Source organism: Cricetulus griseus, assembly GCF_003668045.3.
Source record: "Cricetulus griseus strain 17A/GY chromosome 1 unlocalized genomic scaffold, alternate assembly CriGri-PICRH-1.0 chr1_0, whole genome shotgun sequence".
Lineage (NCBI taxonomy): Eukaryota > Metazoa > Chordata > Mammalia > Rodentia > Cricetidae > Cricetulus > Cricetulus griseus.
Genome location: NW_023276806.1, coordinates 135,258,522 through 135,275,692, shown reverse-complemented (window position 1 = coordinate 135,275,692; position 17,171 = coordinate 135,258,522). Strand labels below are relative to the sequence as shown.

The 17,171-nt window shown below is 43.8% G+C and overlaps 1 protein-coding gene across 1 annotated transcript in view; it reads right to left on the bottom strand.

Annotated features, from left to right (window-relative positions):
- Xpot (exportin for tRNA) overlaps positions 1-15,628 on the bottom strand; it is a 39,269-nt gene extending 23,641 nt beyond the window's left edge. The window contains exons 1-8 of the mRNA XM_027392298.2: positions 15,292-15,628; positions 10,851-10,984; positions 6,969-7,051; positions 5,128-5,184; positions 4,617-4,686; positions 2,979-3,197; positions 1,371-1,555; positions 1,090-1,258 (exon numbers count right to left, since the gene is read on the bottom strand). Coding sequence (XP_027248099.1) covers positions 1,090-1,258; positions 1,371-1,555; positions 2,979-3,197; positions 4,617-4,686; positions 5,128-5,184; positions 6,969-7,051; positions 10,851-10,910 — 843 coding nt within the window. The 5' untranslated portion in view covers positions 10,911-10,984; positions 15,292-15,628. The remainder of the gene's footprint in view (positions 1-1,089; positions 1,259-1,370; positions 1,556-2,978; positions 3,198-4,616; positions 4,687-5,127; positions 5,185-6,968; positions 7,052-10,850; positions 10,985-15,291) is intronic.
- Positions 15,629-17,171: the final 1,543 nt, after the last annotated feature.

The window sequence follows — 17,171 nt, the reverse complement described above, 5'->3', positions numbered from 1 at the left end:
TAGTTATCAATAAGCTGTTCTCCCACAGAGGCTCTACTTCTACTATTTTAGATTTCTTTTTCTTAAAGAGCCCCAGATATTAAATAAGACAATAGATGGTAACAGAACTACTTTCAGTGCATGAAGAAGGAACCTACTAAAGCCTTATTACTGACATTATCACCAATACAGAGATCTCTTAGGGCCAGGCAGGGCTGCCACCTAGCCCGACAACCTGAGTTCCATCCTTGGGCTACCTGGTGGAAGAAGAGAACTGACCCCTGGAGGCTGTCCTGGGAACTCCCTTACCATGTGCCCTTTGGTGTGAGCTCAAGCACATGTGAGCACACCCACTTTCCAAAACACATACATACACACACACTAAAAGCAATAAAAAACTCCAAGATGTCTTAGAAACACTATTGATCAACTGTGGCCAAACCTGGAATGCCATTGCAGCTTTCTTGCTGTGCCGCTCAGTGACAGTGCTAGCAAGAAGCTTTGGGACGCTTCCGCTCGATTCCTAGCACACAAACAAGAACAAGAAGCCTTCACATTGAGCTGGGCATTGGTGGTGCACACCTTTAATCCCAGCACTCAGGAGGCAGAGGCAGGCAGATCTGAGTTTGAGACTAGCCTGGCCTACAGAGCGAGTGCCAGGATAGGCTCTAAAGCTACAGAGAAACCCTGTCTCGAAAAACCAAAAAAAAAAAAAAAAAAAAAAAAAAAAAAAAAAAAAAAAAAAAAAAAGAGAGAGAGAGAGAGAGAGAAACATAAACAAAACAAGGGTATGGAAAAGTCTACAATGAAAATGAAACTTTTATGGTCACTAGGTCTAACCTGGGCCAAATGCAGTGTAAACACTGTATTTCTTGTTACTCAGGAGTGAGGAACACTGCAAACTTGCAAACTGCATGCACCATTCTGAATGGTGTCAGAATGGGTATAGCCAAATGTGCAAGGAAAATGCCACAGATATTACTTGGGGCTCTCAAAATATAGTAGTTTACTGTCAGATCAAGGACATACCCAAAACTCGAGGGGGAAAAAAAGCCGTATTAGTTCAGTATCTGTGACAGTTTTCAAAGCGTACATGTAAGAGATACTGACCTGGTCAATGCTGAAAAACCCGGCAGTCTGTAATACTTGACACAAGGATTCTACTAGTTTCATCTTGTCCACAGGGTCCATCCCTTTATTTACAATTTCAAATAAACAGTCACATGCTTCTTCCCGTAGAACTTCTACTGACATGTGACCTAGCAGCATATTTATAAACCTGGTGATGGGGGAATAAAGATATTAACATTTTTGGTTCACCAGTTTTAGACACCAACTCAAGTTTTTAACTTAATGACAGTTTTCAGTTTAAAAATTATAGGCATACGAACCTATCATTGGCTATAAGGGATAAGTCTATCCAAGAGACATAAGCCCCAACTACTTCAAGGCACTGGCACAGGACTTCTGAATTAGTATACTGGTAATTGTGTAAAATCTGGTACCAAGATTCCACCAGATTTGGAATGCACTGTTCTCTCATGGTATCTTTTATCAGGGTATTCCTGCGAGCTTCCTAAAGAACACAAAAGACAAGGAAGATTATGAAACAGCGCTAGACATCCAAGTACAGTTGCACACAGTGACTTCCTCTACATGAAACCTCCAGGCTTACTAGGCAGCCCCCACCATGGCTTCCTATTTATCTTCTCTAAAATTACATCCTGTGATTCTTCATGTTTCCTTTTCCGTTCTATTCCTTGGTGCCAGACTTCATTCATTAAATACAAACTATAAATAAGCATTGCTTAGAAATTTTAACTATGTGAAATTATTTCTATCAGACAAAAATGACACTTAAGATATTTAAAAAAAATTGGCAATGACTTAAATGTATTGTAGTTATAATCATCTTAAAATATTATATACATATAAAGCTATTTCCAGTGGGTTTTTGATTGAGATAAGGCTCTCCATATGCAACTCTGGAGGGCCTCCAACTTCAGGCCACCCTACTCCAGTTTCCCAAGCCAGTTAAAATTCCCACACTCTTTACCAATTACTTTTATAATTAAGTGATAGAGATCAAATCCAGGGCCTCCTGCACACGAGGCAGTGGCTCTCCTTATTTCACCATCGCTTTGTATTGCTTACTTCAGGAATAGGCTCAACTAAGGCTGCACCTCAGCCGTAAAGATTCCTTGGCAGTGATGAAAACACTACAGTAAATTACTAGCACCACTTAACAACAAACAAACAAAAGGCAAAGGAGATGTCTAGATACATAAATAAAGAGTAACTCGGAGGGCTTGGGCACCATGACTGGCCGAGGCTATGGAGGCAGTGCCACTGGCATGCACATTCATAAGCCATTGCTTTTCACATGTTCAAGCATTCAGTATAAACAGCATTTCACAGGAACTATGAAAAAATAAACGTGCACTTCACTGGTGAAAATACTACCTTAGTTTACAAATCTCATGTTATGCTCTAATTTCAATCTTCAGTGGTGGGAGGGGTTAAATTTCACTGTCAGCCAATTCAAGACGCTAGGTACATTTGTAATTTAAGAACATGCAAAAAGATGGGCAGGATGATGCACGCCTTTAATCCAGCACCCAGGAGGCAGAGGTGGATCTCTGTGAGTTCCAGGACAGTCTGGTCTACAGAGTGAGTTCCAAGACAGTCAGGGCTACACAGAGAAAACCTGTTTGGGGGTGGGGTGGGGTAAACAAACAAAAAGAACATGCAAAAGATAGGACTCCCAGGCTGGAGAGAGGGCTCAGAGGTTAACTGCTCTTCCAGAGGACCAGGGTTCAATTCCCAGCACCTACATGGTAGCTCACAACTGTCTGTAACTCCAGTACCAGAGGATCTGATACCTTTACACCAAACCACATAAAAATAAAGTTAAGTAAATTATTTTTTTAAAAAAGTAAGACTCCCTGTCCTTTTCATCATATGCTCATTTCCCCTATAAAAGGTTCCAAGCTACTTGCCTCTGATGTGTGAACCACATCTCGGTCCACCAACTCTGAATCAATGGCCATAAGGATACGCAGGTACAGATCCACTCCCCGTGGGTTTAGGTCCACGACTGAGAGAATGTCAAAAAAAAACTTGGGCCACTTAGTGAGATACTCTGTAACAAAAAGCAAGGCGAAGACTTGGGCTGCTTTATTTCGTATGAAGGTCTTCTCTGGCTGTGGATTCACCATCTGGCAAACAGAAATATCCATGAAATTAAATCCAAACTATTCAAAAGCACATTAGTTATTTCTATTTATCATCAGTTGGCAAAAAAACACAATTAAACGTCAACACTGCCCAGATTGCAGCACAGCAAACTGCAAAATTACCCATGTGTGCAAGTGACTGGTCACGTGATGAGCAAGAGAATAATGCCTGCCTCTTAGAATTTTATTTTCCTAGTGCTGGGGATAAATTTGTATGGTATTCAAACATTCTCCCAGAGATGCAGCCCAGCTCTTCCCCCTCCCCCAGGGGGCTGGGGGAGCAGGGAGTTTTTTGCCTGTTTTGAGTCAGGGTCTTCCTAAGTAGCCCAGGTTGGCCTCACTCAAAGGGATTTGCCTGTGTGGGATCAAAGGTTTGAGTCACCTGGCCTAGCTCAGGCCTTGTTTTTATGTGACAAAGTCTAGTAAGCAGCTTAAGTTGGCCTTTAACTTGTTCAAACTCCAGGCTAGCTTCAAAATCATAATCTTCCTGCCTTCGCCTCTGGAGTATTGAGATATAGGCATGAACTAAGGGATCTCATTTACTAAGCTCCATGTACACAACTCCCCTTCACCTTCCCCACTGAGACAGGGTTTATCTGTGTAGCCCTGACTGTCCTGGAACTCGGCTGACCTTGTACCCACAAAGATCCACCTGCCTCTGCCTCCTGAGTGCTGGGATTAAAGGAGTACACCACAACGACCACTACCCAAGTAGCTACATTAGCGGCTTTTTATATGTTAAGCTTAACTAAAATTAACCAAAATAAATATGCTGTGAAAAAAACCATACTAGCCTTTTAAAAGCGTCTTTATAAAGAGGCCGTCAACACAGGCAACCTCTGAGGACCAAACAAAAAAGCAGTTGCTGTCACATAGTTTAACAATGTCATAAACACTGGGGGCTAGAGAGATGGCTCAGCAGTTAAATACATGTACCACTCATGCAGAGAACCTGAGTTCAGCAGCTGCAACCCACAGTGGGCAGTTCACAGTCACCTGTAACTCCAGTTCCAGGGATCTTGTGGGTGCCTGCAATCAGGGGCACATATGTACACACAGAAACAGGCATATACACATAATGAAAAAAATGAAAGCTTAAAAATTTTTTTTTAAATTACTTTTTATAACCAAGTTTCAGGAAGGTGTGGTGGCAGGTTCCTTTAACCCTGGCAGTTGAGAAGCAGAGACAGAAGTACCAGGCCAGCCAGGGCTACAAAGTGAGACCCTGTCTCCAAAAAGAAGTTCCCATAATATGTTATGGAAGATACAATGGTTTTGGTTATGAATACAATTTAAGTTATTACTGTTTCAACCCATTATCTTCAAGAGCAGCCTTTAAGTACAAGACAGGAAACCGCTGATTTGAGACAGCAAACGAACCGGATGAAATGACTATTTTACCTGAGCTTGAAGCCACGACAAGAGCGTCTCCCTGATCAGCTGTTGTTGAGCTGTGCTGAGTTCTGAGTACCTGTTAAAAGGACAAGAGTGACCAAATACATTTGCTGTCTGTGGCTTTGAATGCAAATCTTACCTATCAAAAGAGAGAGTTTTACAGCATCCCATTGTATTTCCTAAAAGACACTGCACTATCCATTAATACAGTTGCAAGGAATGCACAGATGAGCCTGTCAGATAGCGATACTCAGTGATCTCAGATTTGTGGCTCAGTTTACATTCAAACAAATGACAGCTATTTGATTTTTTTTAAACCAACCATGCATTGAGGTCTGTGAACCACAGAATAAGCCTGTAGACTGGCTAGTTCAGTCTACACATTTGTAGCCCAGATATAATTACTACACTGGTAGTTTGCTATCTGTACTTTGGCTTCCTCAAGGACAGAAAAACAAACTAAACAACATGCCTGTTCCAACAAATCTTTGAGATTAAAAACAATGAAAAGGCTTACTTGTATTTAACTTGATGTTCTAATACTTGGAAGCAGAAAAACTTTATGTGATCATCACTGAAAAAGAAAAAAAGGTTAGATAATCAGAAAACAAATTGGGGAAAACAATGGCAAAATACTATTAACAACTGTGAGGTCTCTAAAGCTAGGCTTATTGCCCAGCTTTTTACTTACCAATTCTATTTTACTTATTTTTATTGTTGTCTTGTTTTATGGCACCAGGTACCAAACTCAGGGCCTCATGAATTATAGGCAAAGGCTTCACCAATCAGCCCCAGGCCCAAGCCCTGGGTTTAAAGGGTTAAGAGAGCTCTAAATACAATTCATAACATGTGGCAGGACCCTGACATTTTATAAGCCACATAAGCTCATGCTCTGATACACTCCTTAAACACAGTACTCTGTTAAGTAGAGGCCACTGCCCCAAATTCTAGTGTGCAGCGTCAAGGTTCCTGGAACAATTTCTGTGTTTTGCTTTAGAACAGCTAGGAAGATGCAAGATGAAATAAACGTCACAGCAGTAAGAGACTGAAGGATGCTGTCTACGGCCGACCTGAATGTAAATATTAGTCAGTCCTCTTACAGGCAGACTCAAAATAAACAGGGTAGGACCACTCAAAGTTCACACAGAAACTAAACAAAAAACCCACCTTTGTTAGGAAAAAGGAAAAAAAAAAACCCAAACAACCCCACAGCTATCCATTATCTAACTCCCTCTAGGGGTAATACAGCCAACAATTCTGACCAGATTCCTTTGGAGTCCAGGGATTGGTTCAGTCCAGATGGAGGGGCGTGAAACAGGCTTTGTGAGGGGACACTATCTCCTATGTAAAGAGCAGTCCAAGTAGGAATGCAGACACTCCAAGATGTTTAAGAAAAACAAGTCTCAATAAACTCAACCAGGCTGCAGTTGAACAGGATTACAGGCCTGAACTCCAGCTAGAGAGCCACACTAAGGCCCCATGCTTCTGCTCCCATCAGCGGGCTACCTGTGTCCTGCTAGCTAGCTGTTTCCCACAAGCTTCCCAAGCCGGTTTTTCTTCCTTAATAAGAAGTTAACCAAGGATGAAGTGAGTATACGAGTTTCTACTTCCATGAACTACTTTTGCTGCTTGAGAAAGATTACCCAGAAAGCCACACTGCATGCAGCAGGGGAAGCCTTTCCACACTTGGTATGTGTGTGGCTTCAGTAATCAGAGAACTGAAGAGCTGCAGGGAAAGCGGGTGAGATATATTTCACCCTTCCTGAATTCTCCTCAGAGGCCCATGCTGGAAACGCCCCGGGTAGACTTTTAGTGTCATCAATAGGACCTTGGTCCTAACATCAAAGAATAGTAACTGAACATTGAGACACCCTAAGTGAAAACTTTAGATTAAGATAATGACTACTTCCTTCACCAACTTCCAACAGTAAGACAAGGACATGTTTAGTGTAGCCTATTCCACGGCACAATACACAAAAGAAAAGGATAGTTTGGGCTGGAGAGATGGCTCAGCGGTTAAGAGCACTGACTGTTCTTCCAGAGGACCTGGGTTCAATTCCTATCACCTACACGGCAGCTTACAACTGACTGTAATTCCAGGATCCAACACCTCAACACAGACATACAGACAGGCAAAACACCAATAAAGCAAAAATAGATAAATTTACAAAAAAAGGATAGTTTTATTGAAAAATCAATTCATGAATGGCTCAAAAGTTGGTTTGCTATTTTTCTCTTTTCATGCTACCAACAGTTTTCTAAAAGGCAAGCCAACAAAACGTTTTTATGAAAATACTTTCCAAAGAGAAACTTAAAATGCTTCATGTTCATAGACTATAGAGAATCTGCCTTAATTACCTGTATGTTTTCTGTGCCAAAGCCTCGGCGCACACCTGCCAGGCATCTGGGGAAATCTTCAACTGCTCGAAATAAGCCAGGGCCTGAAAGAATGCAAAATAAAGCAGTGCAGTTGGTTCTGAATTCTGATGCCGTACACACACTAAACAAAGAGTGGAGTGAACCAATAATCAACAACGGATCTGGGTTTAATACGTCAGCGAAAACATCCAACCCAGGCTTCCAAATATGTGCAAAGTCCAGATGTTTGCCAGAAATAGATCAGTGACCAGTTATCAGACACCCAGAACAGTTTCCTTATGGTAAAGATCTCGAGATGCTGCAAGAACACCCTGCAGATACCACTGGGTTAAGAAGATGACAGAGAAGAAATGCCTAAGTGCTTATCAGGTGCAATAATATTAAGGTATGCACACTCGTAAAGGGGTCTATGAAGGGTGCACAAAGCAGACTGTAAGTAAATGCTAAACAAAAAAACACAGAATTTCCTGGCCAATGACTAATCTAGGATGGACAGGGGGTAGCAGGTGAGAGGGGAGAAAGATGCCAATCTCTTTAACAAACTCTACTTTCTAGGCTAGTGCTAGGAAGGAGGCACAAATGCACAGAAGCCCTTGGCCCTTCTAATGCTCTCTTCCATTTGGCTGTTTCTGAGCTGTATCCTTTATATCAAACTGGCATTCAAAAGTACACTGCTTTTCTGAGTCCTGACTCATTGTAGCCAATTATCAAATCTGTGAAGGACTGAGTAGTTCTTCATTTAGCAGGCAGTCATCAGAAGTACAGAGGGGCCAGGTGGTAGTGGGACACGCCTTTCATAAGCACAGATGGTCTGGATTCACAATTGGTATCTGAGATGGAGGGCAGTATTGGGAGACCTGACTCTAATCCTTGGTAATGTCAGAGTTCCTATAAAACCCAGGGCTACCATTGGGAACAGCTAGGACAGCTAGGACAGTGGACAAATGAAGTCACTTATGCATGCTGTTAATAATCCACTCACAATAAAGGGGAGGTGTTCATCAGCTAAAACTCTCACTAACACATAGTTTTCTTCAAACAGCAGCAAGGGTCAGGAATGCAGCTCAGGTGGTAGGGTGCTAAACCCTAGGCACCATATAAATCAGGTGTGGCCATGCTTGTCTGTTATCTAAGTACTCCAGAGGTGTAGGTGGTAGGACCAAACTTCAAGGTCATTCTCAGCTACATAAGAAGTTTGAGGCTTCTGTCTCAAAACAAAACAAAACAAAACAAAACAAAGTAACAGATCTAGCAAGGTAGCTCAGTGTTTGAATTTTGATTCCTAGAGCCCACCTGGTGGAGGAAGAGGAAACAGACTTCTGCAATTTGCCCTCTAAATACATACTCTACACTATGGCAGGCTCACCATGCTCTTGCCCCATCAAATAGATAAATATAAAAGCTAACCCCCAACCCCTACCAGTTCAACAAACAAATGAAAGCTGAGAAAAGGGGCTGGGGAGTGGGGAGATTTCTCAGCAGGTGAAAAGTGCTTCCGTGACTTGAGATTGAGTCTGGAACCCACATAAAAGTGAGAAGACAGATGATTCTCCAAGTTGTCCCCAACATCAACACATATGCCATTGGCACAATAATAGAATTTCTTTTCTTTTTTTTTTTTTGTAGAATTTCTTAAAAGGAAAACTAGTTATGGTGGGCTACTGCAGTAACTCCCAACAGTCTGGAAGCGGGAGCAGGAGGACTGTTGTTGGAGTTCAAGGTGAGTACCAAGCCAGTCTAGGCAACACAGCAAGATGCTTCCTGAAACAAACTGAACAATGCTTGCAAGATAGCTCCGATAAAATCCCTGGGACCCCACATGGTGAAAAAGTTGTTCTCACAAACAAAAAACAACAAAATCCAAGCCAAAACAAAACAAACTAGGGTAAAGTTCAGTAGTAGGAGACCGTGCCTAGGTTCAATTCCCAGTTAACAGCCTAGAGGGAAGCAATCCCAGCACTGGAGGCAGAGGCAAGTGGATCTCTGTGAGTTCCAGGCCAGCCTGGTCTCCAGAGCGAGTTCCAGGACAGGCTCCATAGCGATACAGAGAAACCCTGTCTCGAAAAACAAAACAAAACAAAACAAAAATAATAATTGTGATAAGGGGGCTGGAGAGAGAGTTCAGGGGTTAAGAGCATGGCTGCTCTCCCAGAAGACCTGAGTTCAACTCCCAACACCCACATAGTAGCTTACAATTACAATGCACATAAAATTAAATGATTTAAAATTAAGTTATTTAAAAAAAAAATTGAGATTAGGACCAAAAGCCAGAGGCAATAACTCATTACAGTGAACAACTGCAAGTGAAGCTGCTTGGATAAAGGGTATACAAAAGCTCCCAATGCCACTAAGACAAATGAAGGGGTGACGGACAGTGGGGAAGATGGAAGAGTGTAGTGTTTGTTTTTTTAAAATTATTTTCTTGAATTTTTAAAAATTTTCTTTTGGAGGGTGCTTCAAGGGTGAAGGGGAAATATGGAGGGACTGGGAAATGAGTGGGATTGGGGTGCATGATATGAAATTCCCAATCAATCAATAGAAAATCATGGTAAGGATGCTAAAGGGTAGCTCCTCATAGCTGAGGGCTTCTGGAAGAGGTAAGGTGGGGAAGGACTAGTTTTCTCTAAGGGGCTAGCCACTGGGAGTTTGACCATGCTCCTGTGAGTATATGGGCACACAATTTGAACTTTTTTTCCTTTTTTTTGTGGGGGAAGGTGGTTTGGAGGCCAGACCTGGGAGACCTGGGAAGAATGGGAAGTGTGTCTCGAGGGTTCATGATGTGAAATTCCCAAATAATAAATACAAAAACTATAAAAAACAAACAACCCCCCCATCACCTGACACATATAAAACAGCCAAAAGCTTTTAATTATAATCCGAGTGCAACATCAAGCTAGGCTAAAGGTCAGACTGCAATGTCTCAGCTACTGTGAAAGCAGCTGGTTTAAATCCCTATGAAAATACAAGCATTTATACATAAAAAAGCCTGGACTTCTAGGTTCCTGAGATACTCACATCTAGATTCCTATTATATGCCATATTTGGGGGGCTAGTTATTTATTTATCAGCAGAAGCATATATCATATCACCAGAAACTGTTTGGGAAGTATTTGCTCATTTGTTTTTAAAACCACTTTAAAAGAAATTTCTACTCCAATACAGCTGTAATGCTTCAGTTGTTAACTTTAGCTCACTTACAGAAGCTCTCAACTTTGCTATAAGGAGTAGGAAGAAAGAAAAACCCCTCCTTCCTCTGGTCCTAAACTTCAGAACACTCATGTCTTTAAAAATTAATTAAAGGCTTGTTCTTTTAGTGTCTTCTTTTATCACTCAGTTAAAGTCCTTAGTGGATTTATAGGCTATATTGGGTTTAATTGTTTATATTTACCCAAGGATACCAGCATCTCCAAATGGATTTGTCACAAAATCATTTCATACAACTTAAGGTATGGCATATCAAAACTGCTTATTTCTAGTCTGCAAAGGCTAAATAACAGTGAGGCTAGCTGTCCACAACACAAGAGTGAAACAACTTCCAGTCCAAGGCAAGCAATGGGAAAGTAGAGCACAGCACTAGGCACTAAGGTTCTGCAAAAATTCTCTACCTTTGTAACTGTTACAACTCTGCAACAAGAGAAATGCCAAGGACCTGCCTTCACAGGTCAGGTTTCAGCACCCTGGTTCAGCCCATTTAACAAAAGTCAATCACAACACATGATGTTTCAATATTCAGAACATACCCACCTCAAATCTGTCTGGTCCTATTAATGTTTACTCAAGTCAGATGTGATTTCTGCTTAAACCCTCCAATGCACATTTGTGATGGCATGCGTTTAAGAAGGACTAAACCGACCGACTTACCCTCTGCCGAAAGTCTGAATCAGCGTTTGGGTTTAGCCCTAAAAGCGCCTGTTCATCCATGTCTGCTGTTATTCCTGGAGTTTTCCGATCACAACAGACGTGGCTTCTAATCCCACAGAAGAATCCACAATCATCTGCACACAGAAAACAATAGACGATTATCTGGAATATAAGAAGCGGCTGAAAAGACACAACTCTGAAGAGGCAAAGTCCACCCTAAGGTCAAGGGAGCCTGCAGCACACACCAGGGTCTAATTTTGGAGTCTAAACAAGTACACTATGAAGGCTCTCAGATGGTACTGTCCTGCAAAGCTGACCAGCCAAGTACGGAAAGTAACTCTTCCAGAAGCATGCATGCATGCATGTAGTCAGTGTTGGGGCTGCCTGTCAAACAATGTCTACCTGGGGAAAATGATATCCATCTTCCCTTGTTTTAGTGACTGTAAGACTTTGCCTACACTTAGTATGATCATAAGACATCTTTTAAAAAGTTAGAATGGCTTGACTCATTTAGCATTGGAACAGAGTTAATTCTGCCTTTTACAGGTCTCTGGTCTTGCAGCCAATACTAGAAATGCATTTCATAAATGCCTTCCCTAACTGCAGAACTCCCCCATCCCCACACCAGCTTTCCTCTCCCCTGAATCCCTGGAAAGTAACCTAACCTCACAACACAGAGTCTAATATACTCAAAGCAGAACAGGATAAGCTTCCAAAGACAGCTAGTTCTTTGACACACAACATGCTTTTCTGCAACACACCTGGAACAAACTTAAAACCATGTGAATGCTGTGTTCTCTGGGATGAGGAGTTTGGTGGTGAAGTACTTCCTGCACTTTGACCTGGATAAAGTTGACTCCCTAGCACCCACATAAAGGTGTGGCAGAATTGGGGAGGTGGCGGAAAAACACTAGGCAGATCCTCAAAGCTTTCTGGCCAGCTACTCTAGCCAAACTGGTGAGCTCCAGGTTCAGTAAGACCCTGCCTCAAAAAAAAAAAAAAAAAAAGTGGTGGGGAGTGTTTACAGGGGGCGGGATACAAGAGAGTAAATAGAATGGAGGAAGACACTTGATATAGACCTCTGGCTTCCAAGTGCAAAACATAAGCACACATAGACACATCAAATACACAAAACACATTTTTCTGGAACACTGTGAGGTCAGGGAAATTAGGTCTTACATTCCTATTGTAAAGCTATAAAGCTTTTTTTGTGTGTCTATTTTTAAATTAATTACCGCTAAGGGGAAATTAAAGAGACCAAGAGGTGAACGGAGGTCTCGTGTTTTAGAAACGTCCATGACAACGCCAGGGTGCAGGTTCCCTAATGCTCCCATTCTCTGAGGTCCTTTTGGAATCAGAATCAGGATATGAGATCCTGAGAGCCTTGAAAGGAAGGTCAGCCTTTTCTCTCACCACTCATAGCCAACCTGCAAACCATGGCAAGGCAATCTCAATGCCGACTGCCCACAGGATGAAGATCCAAACGCTTCTAAACAACCAGCCTCCTCCACACTGCAGGCTACTTACTCAGCAGGGCCAGCAACACCGTATTACCAGGCAGCTCTCAAGTGGCACTCTATTCTATTCACCTTTGCACACACTTGCTCTTTTCGGTTCAGCTCCATGGTGAAGGCTCCTGCAGGGCCTTCAACTCACAGATCACCTCATGCACTAATGTGGCTCTGGCCCCTGCTGTCTGACCCTACCAAACTGGGTTAGATACTCCTTACAAGCTCTGTTTTCTCTCCTTACCCGTCAAGAACAATGACTGTGAAACATGCATCACTATCCTGGAAATTTTTTGGTTTTGTTTTGAGACAGGGTGTCTCTGTGTAACAGCCCTGGCTGTCCTGGAACTCACTCTGTAGCCCAGCCTGTCCTGGAACTCACAAGAGATCCACCTGTCTCTGCCTCCCATGCTGGGAGGCGGCTGTTCCTGGAATTTAAAAATGCCAGTCTGGGGTTTTAAAAGTTCTGGGTTTAGGCCGGGTGTTGGTGGCGCACGCCTTTAATCCCAGCACTTGGGAGGCAGAGGCAGATGGATCTCTGTGAGTTCAAGGCCAGCCTGGTCTACAAAGCTACAGAGAAACCCTGTCTTGAATTCCCCCCAACCAAAAAAAATGTTCTGGGTTTGAAGCAGGAAGATGACTGGGGTACAGGCTCTTCATTCCCTAGATCCACATGGTGGAAGAAGAGACTCCTCTGTATGTACACACAAATACACACCTGTATACATACAAGATAAACACATACATGTAAAATTTTAAGTCCTAACTTTATATTCCAATCTTTTTTTTTTCGAGACAGGGTTTCTCTGTATTGCTTTGGAGCCTGTCCTGGATCTCACTCTGTAGACCAGGCTGGCTTCGAACTCACAAAGATCCGCCTGCCTCTGCCTCCCAAGTGCTGGGATTAAAGACAAGCGCCACCAACGCCCGGCTATATTCCAATCTTGTCATTAAAAAACAAAAATCCAGGGGCTGGAGAGATGGCTCAGAGGTTAAGAGCACTGACTGTTCTTCCAGAGGTCCTGAGTTCAATTCCCAGCAACCACATGGTGGCTCACAACCATCTGTTATGAGATCTGGTGCCCTCTTCTGGTGTGCAGATATACATGGAAGCAGAATGTTGAACACATAATAAATAAATAAATAAAATCTTTAAAAAAACAAACAAAAAACAAAAAACCAGCCGGGGTAGTAGTGGCTCCTGCCTTTAATCCCAATACTGGGGAGGCAGAGGCAGGTAGGTCTTGGGTGACTTCAGCGTGGTCTACAGATCGAGTTCCAGACAGCCAACCTGAGAAACTCTGTCTTGAAAAACCAAAAAAAAACTTACCAAAAAAAAAAAAAAAAAAGAAAGAAAGAAAAAAGAAAAAGAGAAACCAAAAAACTAAACCAACAAAAAAACAAAACCCAGTCTTTAGTCAAGGTAGCACACTCCTTTTAATCCCATTGCTTGAGGGGGTAGAGGCAGAGGATCTCTGTGACTTCAAAGCCAATCTGGTATATCTACATACAGATTATCTGGCTAGTCAGGGCTACAGTGAGATTCCTGTCTCAAAAACAAAACAAAAATTGAGGCTACACAGAGAATGTAAGTATGCATTCCTTTCTATCAGAGAAAAAAAAAGGCAAAGTTCTAAAGAATACTGTGTAGGCAAAGCATGTCTCCAATAGCTGATAAATTCAGAGGTAGGCACATGGGATGAACTATTTGAAGCATTCTTAAAACTAGAATGGTATTTTGAACAGATGGGAAAGCAAAATGGTTCCTCCAGGGAAAGTAAAGTATTATTCCTCTTATAAATGTTCCGAGAGAAAAGTCGGTTTAAGAATTTATGAAAACCCCTGATTGAGAACCTTATAAAACTTCCTTTCAATTATCCACTGCTTTGGAGAAAAAAACTGCTTAAACTTTGCCATTTCACTCGAATCTTGACAAACAGAGAGAGGAAAAAAAGGGGGGGGGCAGAACACATGATCGTCAACAACAACAAACCCTAAGCAAACTTGCTACAGTTATCCATAGAGAAGGAATCCCTCTCAAACCCTGGCCATCTACAAATTCCGGGAAAAAAAAAAAAAAAACCACTAAGGTGCTCAAAATAAATGTTCACCTATCTGTGAACTAAGCATTGAAAAGCTATAGCTAGTGTTAAAAGGTAACAAACTCCTAATAAAGACTGGGAAAGGACTCCTAGTATTCTGACCCACAGAGCCTAGCCGGCTTAAACATTTGTTACAATATGGCAAACATTTTACACAACCTGCAAAGGTGGATAAAGCCGGGGTGGGGGTGGGGTCGAGAAATAAACTACGAAGCTGTAATTTTTTTTCCTTAGCCATCAAGTCAATAATCAAACAATGTGGAAAATTCCTGCACATCTACTTAAGCCTGTTTGAGACTGTCTTAATCTTTCCAACCTTTTAACATCAACTTGACAAGTCGCTTAAATACAACGTAACTTCCCCCAGTAACACTACTGAAGGCTCTCAAAAAAAGTACTCGTTTTTCAGGTTACAGGGAAACATCACGCTTCTCCACTGCTGCAAGACTGTAAAAGAAGCAAAGATGGGGGGCGGGGGGGGGGCTATTCGTGCTGGCAAATTACTACGCAGAAACAGCACTTCTATCTCCTATTTGTCCCGGGGAAGGGAGCATATCAACTTGAGGTCTCTACAGCTGAAAATGGTGGGATACACTCCAAAACTATCACAAATGGGGTTGGGGGGCAGCCTCCTGAAGGCCGGCCTCGCCCCCTATCTTAAGCCCCGATCCCTCCCTGGGCGAAGCCTCGTGGCCGCCCGGGTGATGAAACACCCGGCAACCGGCAGCCACACACTCGGGACGTGGCCGCCACCGCTCGTCCCCGAACCCCAAGCCCGGCCCACCCGGCCACGCAGGGTCCCCGGCCCTCCGCCCCCCAGCCTCCAGTCACCATCACTCCAGGCTCCCTTCCTCGCCGGCACTCCCGATGGGTCGGCCAGCCGCCGGGAGCGGCGCCGCACGCAGGGAGGACTGCGAGCGGCCCTCGTCCTTGTCGCTGTAGTCCTCCGCTACAAGCCGCAGCGCTAGCGCCGGAGCCGAGCTGGCCCGGGCCGCGCTCCTCTCGGCGCCGGCTCGGCGTCCCCGAGCGCCTTCTCCTGCGTGGCGTGGAGCGGGGCGGGCAGGTTGGCAAGCCGGCCGGCGGGCGGGCAGGGTCGGCGGCCTGGGAAGGGAAACTGCGCAAGGGCCCCCGCTAACGCCGCCGCTGACTCAGCGCGAGGCACGCCCCCCGCGTCGTGCCGCGCGGACCGGCGCCAGCAGCACCAGCAGCACCAGCAGCAGAAGCCTCATGGAGAGTGCAAGACAGCCGCCCGCGGGCCGGGACCCCCCGACTACAACTCCCAGCACGCAACGCGCACAAGGGACGCTTCCGGGCGGCGGTCCGCACACGTGCTCCCTGGAGCTCGCAGGGAACGGGGGCGGGGGCGGGGCCGACGGGGCTGTGGTGCATGTCGGGAGAGAGCATCCGGCCCTCCCCTGAGCAGGTTACTGAGGTCCTATGGGGTTCTCAGTGACCGGCCACGTTGGGCCCCGCCTTGGGCAGTGAGCTGAAGTATATGCTCTCCATCTAACAGGGAGAACTCATCACAGGTGGCAGATGGCTTATAGTACTGGGCTCCTGAGATCGGAGAGTGCACGTGGTTTAGACCACGTGTTGAGCCAGTTGTTGAATTCCTTTCCTGGGGTTCCACGTGTCAAGAGTCCAGAAGCTTGAGGATCTTGACAGCTCACAGCCTTTTAAAATTCACTGTATTTTCACTTACTTGTTTTGCTTTCGACGCAGGGTCACACTCCGTTGCCTAAACCGGTCACTTTTTTTTTTTTTTAACTTAACACAGGCTGGCCTAAACTCAAGCAGTTTTCCACCCTCAACCTCCCAATTCCGTGGAATTACAGGCATGAGCCACCATGACCAGTTTAGATGTTTCTAATTTTGCCCACGAAAAGAAAAGCATTCTGAGCGATGGTGTCGCACGCTTATTAATCCCAGCACTAGCGAGGCAGAGGCAGGCAGATGTCGGTGAGTTTGAGGTCAGCCTGGTCTACAGAGTGAATTCCAGGACAACCAAGGACAAGAGAAACCTTGTATTGAAAACAAAAAACAATAACAAGAAACAAGGGTAAAGGAAAGTGTTTATAAGAAGTCTAGTGCTTATGTTCTTTGCTTGCTCATGCCCAATGTTGCTTTTTTATTTGATTCCCAAGTTATTGTTACTTTGTGGGAGCAGCATAAACTCTGGCTGCTTGGATCTGAATCCGAAGCCGGATCCTTCCTTGTTGTTGGCTTCAGGTACCTTACTAAGTCCATCTCAGTTCTTACTTTATGTCAAGTGGGATAGTACCAACCTCAGAGGGTAAAGTGTGACTTTATTTACAGACAGATTCTCACTATGTATCTCTGGTTAGCCAGAAATTTGCTGACCTCCAACCTGAGATGATTCTCTTGCCTCTAGCTCCAGAGTGCTGGGGTTCCAAGAAGCCAGTGTGTCTGGTAAGGTTTGTTAATACATGTGTTAGACATAGCTTGAGTGACACTTCTTGGGGATACATGAACAAACATTACATCAGATGGGTGCTCAGATAGGGTACTGATGACAGAACAAAGTAAGGATACAATGAAAATCTAGCTTGGGGAACCAATGACTTTTACTGGGCTTACTTACAGGAACAGAAATGACTTAAAGACACTTTAAAACCTTTTGAGTTGTTCACTTCCTGAGTTGAAAGAGTTTACTTGCAGGATGAAATGTTTCAACTCCCTTTTAATACCTT